General features: G+C 36.2%; 2 protein-coding genes across 2 annotated transcripts; one reads left to right on the forward strand and one right to left on the reverse strand.

Annotated features, from left to right (window-relative positions):
• Positions 1 to 2,803: 2,803 nt before the first annotated feature.
• On the reverse strand, positions 2,804 to 6,190 carry rab39ba (RAB39B, member RAS oncogene family a). The gene is made up of 3 exons (XM_056262064.1): positions 6,111 to 6,190; positions 5,191 to 5,417; positions 2,804 to 3,361 (listed from the first exon to the last, which is right to left on the reverse strand). The coding sequence occupies exons 2-3, from the start codon at positions 5,403 to 5,405 to the stop codon at positions 2,935 to 2,937; spliced, it is 642 nt and encodes a 213-aa protein (XP_056118039.1). The 5' UTR covers positions 5,406 to 5,417; positions 6,111 to 6,190; the 3' UTR covers positions 2,804 to 2,934.
• Positions 6,191 to 7,158: 968 nt separating this feature from the next.
• Positions 7,159 to 10,686, forward strand: rab38c (RAB38c, member of RAS oncogene family). Its single transcript, XM_056262065.1, has 3 exons — positions 7,159 to 7,766; positions 8,345 to 8,625; positions 10,164 to 10,686. The coding sequence occupies exons 1-3, from the start codon at positions 7,574 to 7,576 to the stop codon at positions 10,329 to 10,331; spliced, it is 642 nt and encodes a 213-aa protein (XP_056118040.1). The 5' UTR covers positions 7,159 to 7,573; the 3' UTR covers positions 10,332 to 10,686.
• The last annotated feature ends 22 nt before the right edge of the window (positions 10,687 to 10,708 follow it).

The following is a 10,708-nucleotide window of genomic DNA, read 5'->3' on the forward strand; positions in this document are numbered from 1 at the left end:
GGGGGGTTTATATGAACATGTATAGTTTACCCATCCATACGACTTCCTTAAACTTGATGATTTTACTTAAGCAGTATAAACGTATAACAGTTATTGTATTTCCAGACGATGCTTACAAAAAGTTCCTTGATAACTGCTGTTTCTGCCAAAACTATTTTGCACTACCGTTCAAAAGTTTGGATTTTTTTTTTTAAAGAACATGCATCAAATTGATCAAAAGTGACAGTAAATACAGCCTTTGTGAGAATAAGAGACTTCTTTCTTTTCAAAAACTTTTGAACCTTAGTGTATCTACGGTTATCCTTAAAAACTAGTACTTTGATTGAAACCGCCACGACTTGAAAGATTCTGAAAGCTACTTATATTGTTTGAAGGACATCCCATATTGATCTTTTATTTTGAACAGTATTAGCTGTGATATTTGAGCAGAAACTACCGTTACAGTGCTAACTTTGTTAGTAAGGTTAGTCTGCAATAATAACCAACTCACAGGTCAAGGGTTAAACCTAAACTTGCCTGAAGACTGAATACCTAAAGAAACAAGCCTTTCTTTCCTATCTGAAGGTGTAGATACTTGAGAAATAAGTGTCAGTATTTTTCACCAGATTTGTTTTGTTTTTGTTTTAGTTTCCATTGAAACTTGATCTTGGCAGCTTGGCTGTTGAGCTCATGTACCTTTATCTACTTTTGTTCTTTATTGTAGAGAATTTGTAATGTAGTCGAATACTAGTTTACGATTACTCAAACTTGTCAATTATCTTGTACTCTCTTCATACCTTTTTGATATATTATAATATGAATATTTTATTCATCCGGGATGCTGAAATTCAGCACCTTTTTTTCAGCCGTTTTTTTTTTTTTTTTTTGGTTGTGCAAAAACATATTTTGTGTAACTTAATTGTATTCAGATAATCAGAGAGCAATGGAGGTTTGTCTACAGGACAGAACAATAGAATAGAAGTTGTTTTAAACCACTATTTGTAAACCCATTTCTTGTCTTTAATATATTAACATTCTGACTTGATTAGAAGCATATTTTTGTATAGCTTTACTATTATATTTGTGTTTCACAATCAGCTGAAAATTGTTTTGTTTATGTACCAGACATGTAAAGTTTAGCATGTAAACGCATTGGTATCTGATCCCAGGCATTAGTTTGGATTCAGATTTGGAGATGCATTTCTCCTGTAGATCGGTGCCTGAAGTTTCACATGTATCTAAAAGATGGTTGGTAGATATAGACCAAGTCATTTGCCTTAGAGAGCTACACTTGCAGTGTTTGTTTATCAGTATATGAATTTATATATTTTGTTTGTCCTTGGGTTTTTTAAACTGTAAATATTCATGCCATGTACAAAGAAAATGAGCTGTATTATAAAGATTCTGTTCATGTTTTTTCTCTTTTTTAAAATAAAATGTTTCACAAAACAACTGTTTGGATTCAAAGCAAAAAAAAAAGAAAGTTTTTGTCACACATTTTATTGATAGTTCATCTTATCTCTCCAACAAGATCAATAAATACACAGTTGATAGTCATTTCAGTCGGCTAAATGACATTATTAGTCTGTAAGTCAAAAAATTTCTCAGCAGCTACTAACCTCAAGTGACAGGCAACAGTTATGAAAGAGTGAACTTCTTTAGGAAGAACCTTACCAGAAAAAAATAGGGACGTGATTTTTCAGTGCTTTACAAATAAGTATGTTGGTAAAGTCCCTGGAAAAGTGTCCAGGGATACCATGACGCACTTTAAATGAGAAAAAGGCGGGAAACTTAAATGTGGCTCTCTATAATTGCATGTTTTTTGGAAGGTTTATAGCTGATCTCCGAGATTTGAAAGTAGCCATTTACAATGCTTTACTTTGATTTAGTCATTAAATTTACGTATTGAATCATTTAACAATTTAAAAAATCACAAGGGTGAATCCTGAAGGATAGAAGAACGTGTCACATTCCCTGTGATTGTTGACCTCTGCAGGTGAAATCTGTCAGCTTCTTGTCAGGCAATGCTTCAGATTTTCTCCCCCAACGGTTTAATTATTGAAATTAAAGCTCCCAAATAAACAGCCAATATACACTACCATTCAATAGTTTGGGGTCAGAAATAAGTCTCATGCTCACCAAAGCTGCATTTAACTGATCAAAAATACATTAAAATCGGTAATTGTGAAATACCATTACAATTTAAAATAACTATTTTCTATTTCAGCTGCAGCATCATTACTCCAGTCTTCAGTGTCACATGAACTTCATAAATCACTATAATATGCTGATTTGCTGCACAAGAAACACTTCTTATTATTATCATTGTTGAAATAGTTGTGCTGCTTAATATTTTTGTGGAAACCATTATGCAGTTTTTCAGGATTCTTTGATGAATAGAAGGTTCAAAAAACAGGATTTAGAAATATTTTAACCTTTGATCAATTTAATGCATCATCATTCTCTATAAAAAAAAAAGGAATTACAGGAAATTATTATTCATCATGAGTATCTTCATTGAACACATTAGTGGCTTTTTTTTTAGTCCAATTGGACGTTTGGATTGGTGTGGTCCTCCTGTACATGCTCTCACATGATCCATCATTACTGGATAAACTTTTGGTGTAAATATTGGGTCTGTCTTTGCTCCAAAGGTTCAGTGTGTTTCTGCAATCTTTTACTTAAACAGTTCTCACAACTCAGTTCTCCAAGTTCCATCTTGCCAGGTGGACCGAGTAGACTCGCCAAAGCTCCAGTTAATTCACATTTGCTTATCTTTAAGTCATTATTTGGACTTTTAGGAGAATAAGAAGAACTTTATTCGAAGTAACCATGAAAGCAGAAAACATTGATTGAGGGGATGAGAGTATTTGTGGGGCTGCAGTAGTGGGAATGTCAAGCTGAGGGAGATCGACAGCACTGGTTTTGCATGATACGCCGACAGGAGTCTCTTGATCAACAGAGGCAGCGGCGGTCGCTCTTGGTCACCTCCTCGGACGAATGCACCACGTTGGGCACGAAACCGCTCTTGACGCCCTCCCAGCCCTCCTGGATGGTGATGTCACCACATTTGACCAGCTCGAAGATGTCGCGCGTCAGCTCCGTGAAAGCCCTCTCTACATTTATGGAGTCGCGGGCCGAGGTCTCCACGTAGCGCATGCCGTAAGCGGCTGCCAGTTTCTCTGCCTCCTGCTGGCTCACCTGCCGCTGCGGCTCCAGGTCACACTTGTGGCCGACCAGTAAGAAGACGATGCTGTGCGGCTGCACGTGACTGCGCGCTTCCTCCAGCCACTCGTGGACATTTTGGAAGGAGCGCCGGTTGGTGATGTCGAAAAGCAAAAGGCCACCCACTGAATTACGATAATAAGCCCTTGTGATAGATCTAGATCACATACAGAGGAGAAGAGCACACGATATCAGACAGGTGGGAGAACACGTTGCACATTACAACAGGGAAAAATTCATTAGGGGCTGTGCATAAGCATGTGCAAAAGAATAAATTGATTTATTAAAATAATGTTAAACTAGCATGGAAATACTCCATGGGAATTCTGCTGATAACCTGTTAGAAAGATATTACAGGGAAATGGCTACAGCCTGAAATTCCGGAAATTAGTGGAATAGTATATTAAATATAAATGACAGAAAGACTAACAATGAATCAATTGGAGATATTCTGGTTATGGGCAGGATGAGTGGATTATATTCTTCCACTGAGAATAGGGACCCCTTTTATTAAGACGTGAGTAGAATGATCCTAAATGTGAACATATGACCATGTCCAAAATGTTAGGAACGATTTATAAAACATCAATACACACAAACATTTTTCCTAATTGCATCCTACTTTATAAATCAGTTTATAAATGAACCTTAAATTCAAGTGCGATGTGAACATGTCACGTTCAAGGTAACAGGGAAAACCAAACCAAGGGTATGTTCACACGACAACGATGTCCTAAAAACTGAAGTTTTTCTTTTGCGTTTTTCGCGTACAGACAATAACGTTCCCCCAAAAAGCATAAAAAGTTTTCAGTTTTTAGTCAAAAATGGTGTCGTGTAAAAAACGAATCAAACTGAACAGAACTAAACATAAGCCTGGCAGAACAAGCACATCAACTCCACCTACAGAACGGCCACAAACATCCCCGCTTCTCATCTGGGCAAGTGTGTATGTATATATATATTTATATATAATATTTATGGATATTATTTTGATTGTCTATTTATCTTTACATTTTAATAAACAATGTTGGATTATTTAAATTATTGGTATATGAGCGCAAAAGTTTGTATGCATGCTTTCAGTTGTCGTACGCATAAGGATATTTTCATGTCAAGTTTTTGCTTTTACAAATCCTAATTTCTTCCTCACTTTTGACGTAGGATGAAATCCATTGAATTTAGGATAAAATATAAATGAGGCCCCATATAGGAATTTTAATAAGTACAAAAGAGGTTGGGTGTGGATAAAGGCTATGAAAAGAAAAGGGATGAAAGAGATGACAGTTTAAAGAGTGAAAAGTCCAAATTGGGAATGAAATTACTTTGTGAATCAAGTGTATCATCCTCTATTTATCTATTTAGTTCATGTAAGAAGAGTGTAATAAGAAGCATAAACTTAAATATGGATTAGTTAGACAAAATACTTTACTGAGTAATAAATGCAAAACTGTAATTGGTATTGAACCACAAAAAACAACTGTATTATGGTTACATACTGTTATTTTCTTTTTATCATTACTATCAAAATTGATATATGTATTGCTCATTTAGGGATATCAATAAAAACCTAAATATAAAAAATCCCCAAATGAACTTCCTTCTTAAGCAATATGATGTTTCCTAATAAAAAAGGGAGTTGGGACAGGACATAAATAGCTTGTGCCTTTTAAAAATAGCCAGTTTTTCGTTAGCAGGTTGGTTGCAGGGGGAGGGGCATTCTCATTTGTGAGAGTATTTGGTCACATTTTTGTTTAGTGCAGGAAAAGTCATCAATGTTTTTTGGCTTGTTTCCCTGGAATAGGAATACTGTACATTTGAAATGCATTTATCCAATAAAAAATGATTTTCTGCCAATGTTTAGATGTACACTAGCATATAAATAGCCTCAAAGCTAACAAACATAGATTAAAAGCCACAAATCTCCCATTTTGAATTCGTTAAACAACTACAAGGCAGTGTATGTAGCTGCGATAGCACCAGATGTACCTGAATCTCTCTTGGCCTGCCGTGTCCCAGATCTGAAGCTTGATGCGTTTGCCTGGTTCAATCTCCACCAGACGGGAGAAGAAGTCTACGCCAACAGTAGGATCAGACACCTGTGCAAAACGTCCTTCTGTGAAGCGTCTGATCAAACAAGACTTCCCCACTGTGGAGTCGCCAATGACAATCAGCCGGAACTGGTACAGCCATATAGCTTCCATATCTTATTTTATCTGTCAAGGAATAACAGTATGCTGTCAGACAAAATGATAGATTACACTGAGTAAACATAATAACCATGTACTTAATTGGAGGAAGTTCACCCCAAAATTTGAATTGTCAAAATGTACTTATCCTTGAATTTTATTTTTTGTTTTATTCAACTCAAAGACATTATTTATTATTCTGAAAGTCATTTTTATGGATCAGATCATGTAAATGAACACTAGCGCCTGAGCCTCCTTCTTTAAATGGATGAGTATCATTCAAATAGGTGTTATGTATAATTACCTTACTACATATATGATGCGAGACCATTAATTTGAATGGAAGTCCAAAGTATCTAATACATTTATATATGGTTTTGCAAAATGTCATATAACTGAGGTCAAATCGATCTAAATGTAGGCTAATAAAATCTTCTTTTTTCAGTAGTTGTAGGCTACGAGTAGCCTATCGGGCCTGCGTTTTTTTAATTACATTTTAATATAATTAATACGATTTCATAATAATAAATGTTTAACACGCCATCTTTAGTAACCGAACGATAATCATTTCATAACAACATCGAGTCTCATAACCGAGTCCCTTAAGCTAGCTAAAGCATAGTAGATAGTCTACTTGCAGGCCTACGAGTTGAGCATCGCACTTGTTTAGAGAAATCGCTCTATAAATGCATATTATTGAATATGTTGTGTAGTTATTACCTTGGTTATGCTTCTCAGTGTCTGCGGATGGCAAGCCCCATATTCTTAGCCGTCTTTCAGTCAGAAAGCGTGTAACACCGTGACGTTCCCCTGCAAGGCATTCAAGCACACCCGAATGTTTGTGAGGATAAATGTGCAACTAGTCGCGCTTTGAATATGCATTAAATGACCAAACGAGTGACCATAGTCGTCTTGGGCGTTTGCATTAAGACCTATTACTTTCAGAATGCCCATAAATTCTTTGTAAATTCATATTGTCAATCTAATGATTAGGGATAAAGAGATGTTTGTGGAAATGTGCTGATGAAATGGCAGTATCATGAGCATCATATGGCCTGACTCATCCCTCATCAGTACCATTACCGTAATAACTGCTGGAGCGACGCACTGCTGGCCGTGTCTCAAATCTCTGCTGTCACTTCCATGTACTTGTTCAAAATAATTAATATGCCAGCTCCCATCACCGCTGCTTCCACATCATTTCATTGTAAGCATTTTAATATGAGTTGAAAATAAATGGAAACATTTTAATAGAAAAGTAAATTGGAAACAAATACTTAAACCGTATATGTATGTAAGGTTAACACTAAAACAATAAAAAACAGACACTTTATATGAGTTTGCAAACCTCTTCAAATAACCAGGCATTGTTTTAAACAAACAATAAATCGAAGAATTCGAGAAGCATAAAAGAGAAAATTAATAAATAAAGCATATTATTCATTAAATTAAAAAATAAATAAACATTAAAATAATTTTAAATGCCACAAATTTGTGGCATTGTAAATAACATGTAAATAAAAACTATGTAAAAAGTCAAAATATGTAGCCTGCTCTTCATGCTACATTGGAAAGTGTTGCAACCCCCAAGTCTGGCATATCTTTAAAATATAAAATGTTTAAAGTATAAAATACATTATTATTACAAATTCTTTTCCCACAAAGGGCTAAAAATACATTTTAATCAAACATTTTTTAGACGGGGCGTGGCTATGACGCAGTGTGATTTAATGGGCGTGGTGTTCCATCATCACTTTATACTTGACAGCATCTGAAGAAGCTAAGTTCATCCGTGGCTTTTACCAGTTTTTTGGAGAAAAAACACTTTAATTATTATACTTTTATATTCGTGTTATTCATTTTTTGAATACGTCCACTTTGTTTTCTTTCTCATATTTGGAACTAAATGGGAAGGTAAAGCATGTAGGAACCTGTGCTTGTGTATAGGCTATAGTAAGAAGGACGAGCACCGTTTCGAAGTAACATGATAACGGTTTGATCTAACCTTTGGGCATTAGGAACTTTTTAAGAGCGCGTGCCTCTTACAAACTGTAATCCTTTAACAATGATCAATGGATAAGCTGTGATAGGCTACATAAGAGCACTCATGTGCTACAAACTTTACAAAAAGTAGGTCACTGCGTTTATGATCCGGTTGTTTACTTGCTGTTTTTTAAGTCATCATGCAGAAAGAAAATTTGTTCAAAGTTCTGGTCATCGGAGATCTCGGAGTTGGAAAAACGTCAATAATCAAGCGATACGTTCATCAGGTATTTTCTCAACATTATCGCGCGACTATTGGAGTGGATTTTGCTCTTAAAGTCCTTCACTGGGATAAACAGACGGTAGTCCGGCTGCAGTTATGGGACATAGCAGGTACATCATCCCATTAATATGTTTAATGTTATATTTTAATGTTAAACTTTTTCCTTTGCGTCATAATATGCTTTAGTTCATAAAATGTTCAATCATTTACATTACTTAGGGTGCTGTTAAAAAGGCATTTAAGTAATGGATATAGACAACAGATTATTTTGAATATTCGTTCGTATGACAAATCATAATAAGGATTGCTATTGCCTCTCTGAAATCTCTTCCCACTGATTTCCCTTGTGTGAATGTGAAGGAATGTGTCTTGTGTTCATCTCGGCTAGTCTCATACTCGTGCTAAAGTCACATGAGAGTTAGAGAGTCACACTCACACACACACACACACACACACACACACACACACACACACACACACACACACACACACACACACACACACACACACACACACACACACACACACACACACACACACACACACACACAGCAGATAAATGCATTGGTTCTTAGACTATATTGTAGGATTTATTATTAAGAATAACACACTCAATGATTAAAAACATGATGCTATTTGTGTCTGAGTGATGTTTGACCTCCAGTTTGCCATCCCACATTTGTCATAGGACAGGAGCGCTATGGGAACATGACAAGGGTTTACTATCGGGAGGCCGTGGGAGCCCTCATAGTATTTGACGTGACCAGAGCCTCCACGTTTGATGCGGTGCAGAAATGGAAAGACGACCTGGACATAAAGGTCACTCTCAGCAATGGCAAACCTGTCCCAGCTGTGCTTCTAGCCAACAAGTCTGACCAATCACGTGAGGGGCTGCGTTCCCAGATTCCAAAGCTTGACACATTCTGCAAAGAGAATGGATTTGTGGGCTGGTTTGAGACCTCTGCAAAGGTGAGGGGTATATTTTGCGACCCTATAAGCAAGAGTATCTGACCATACTATATGAGAAAATCCAAAAAAACTGCTTAGTAGTTTCACGGGTGTTGTGTTCATGATGATCCATTGGTTCTGCTCTATTTTCACAGATACAGAATCAGGAGTTGTGTATGTTTGCATTTAGAACAAATACAGCAAGAATGCATTGTGCTCATTAGCAGGAAGGCCTTTGTTTACCATCTATAGCCCCACTTTAATGAGTTACACAGTTGTGTAAAAGGAGAATGCTGTGCATAAGGCAGATGGGGCTATAAAGTGGTTCCTGGAATAAATAGCTTTACACAATAATGTTGGAAATATTTTAACTCTGGATCACCCTTAACCACATTATGAGTGTGCATTACCACAACCACATTTTTACTTGTTAATACAATTTTAAATTCTATCATGCAGTTTACAACTGCCTTGCCTATATATTTTCAACCATAAACTGGCCCATTCACACCATGAACGATAACTATCATTCTGTTTATTCTAAGCGAACGCTTCAGTATGTCCTCTGGCACTTTAAATGCTTGAGCTCTTAAAGCAGGATTGATTCTGATTGGCTGTCAGTGTTTTTATCATTCATCTTCTGGGGGAAGAAATAGTTCTGAAAGTGATTCCAACAATATCGCTTCGCTGTGCCGTTATAGTTGTGGTGTGGACTCAGCTTTTATTTTATATTTAAAACTCTATTTTTATTGTTATCTTTATAGTTATTGTTTTTGGTGTGAACAGGCCTTTGGAGTTGCTCTAAAAGTTATGCCATAAAACTGTTGCATTCATCCTCGGGTGAATGTCACATGATCTGGGCTGAATAGATGATGCTTTCTTTACGTATGGACTTTACAGACGTTTTGTATGTAAGGTATGTATGTGCATTTTCAGCATCATTACTCCAGTCTTCTGTGTAATGTATGTATTACATGAATGAAATATCCAGATAAATATGCATTAGAATAATATTTGACTTACAATTGGGACTTTTACATTTCGTTAGTTTGGGGTCAGTAAGATTGATTTAAGAAATTGAAGTTTTATTCAGCAAGGATGCATTAAACTGATCAAAAGTGACAGTAAAGACTTTAATAAACGTATAATCTTACAAAACCTTATTTCAAATAAATTTCTGTTCACCAAAGAATCCTAAAAAATATACAGTATATATCACATTTTTCACCCAAAATGTGAAGCATTTTTAACATACAGTATATTGAGAAGAATAAGAAAAGTTTCTTGAGCGCCAACTCAGCATATTAGAATGATTTTTGAAGGATCATGTGACACAGAAGACTGGAGTAATGATGCTGAAAATTCAGCTTTGCCATCGCAGGAATAAATTACATTATTTTTTAGCATAACAGACTTCTTTCAAATACATGAAAAAATCTTAATGACCCCAAACCTTTGAACAGTGATGTAGATATTTCATGAGTGTGATTGTAATTTAGGGTTATGCTTTGTGATCTAGTCTGAATGACACTCTATGTTTCCTTTTCTCCCCTCTGAAGGAGAACACAAACATCGAGGCGGCAGCTAAATGTCTGGTGGATCACATTTTAACCCATGAGGAGAGCATCAGCAGCAACACAGACCCAGATGTGGTGGCCCTCCCCGGGTACAACAACAACACCAAAGAACGGGTCCGAGGCAGATGCACGGCCTGTTCCAAATTCTGAATAGGAGGATGAAAGTCAGTGAGAAAGATCTGAAAATATATAGCAGTTTGTTATAGATTTAAGAGGACTCAGCCATTTAACGGTACCCAAAACAATGAGATTCATCTTCAAGAGACAAGAAATGCAACAAAATGGCGGGGACTGTGAAAAAAGGATTGTGCTGATTATATATAGCGTGAAATCTCACATAATTAGACAGTGTTGGTGGCGCTTCGATTTGAACGCTTTGACTCATCAGTGTTCTGTTTACAGGTGAATGCTCTATGATTTTAGCCAGGTACTAATTTAGTCTAGGTCAAATATGCATTTATTCTTGTTTTGTGTGTGGACACTTTGTAACCATGTGATATTTATTTTTTTAAAAAGTGGCCACTGAT

Source organism: Rhinichthys klamathensis, unplaced genomic scaffold (assembly GCF_029890125.1).
Source record: "Rhinichthys klamathensis goyatoka isolate OS25496 unplaced genomic scaffold, OSU_Roscu_1.1 h1tg000191l_1, whole genome shotgun sequence".
Classification (NCBI taxonomy): domain Eukaryota; kingdom Metazoa; phylum Chordata; class Actinopteri; order Cypriniformes; family Leuciscidae; genus Rhinichthys; species Rhinichthys klamathensis.

Bases quoted from the DNA above. Each gene is read 5' to 3' on its own strand.
- rab38c (XM_056262065.1), top strand. From the start codon at position 7,574: ATGCAGAAAGAAAATTTGTTCAAAGTTCTGGTCATCGGAGATCTCGGA. The intron at 7,767-8,344 runs GTACATCATCCC...CATTTGTCATAG, and splicing joins GCAGTTATGGGACATAGCAG to GACAGGAGCGCTATGGGAAC. The intron at 8,626-10,163 runs GTGAGGGGTATA...TCCCCTCTGAAG, and splicing joins GGTTTGAGACCTCTGCAAAG to GAGAACACAAACATCGAGGC.
- rab39ba (XM_056262064.1), bottom strand. From the start codon at position 5,405: ATGGAAGCTATATGGCTGTACCAGTTCCGGCTGATTGTCATTGGCGAC. The intron at 3,362-5,190 runs GTACATCTGGTG...TATGTGATCTAG, and splicing joins GCAGGCCAAGAGAGATTCAG to ATCTATCACAAGGGCTTATT.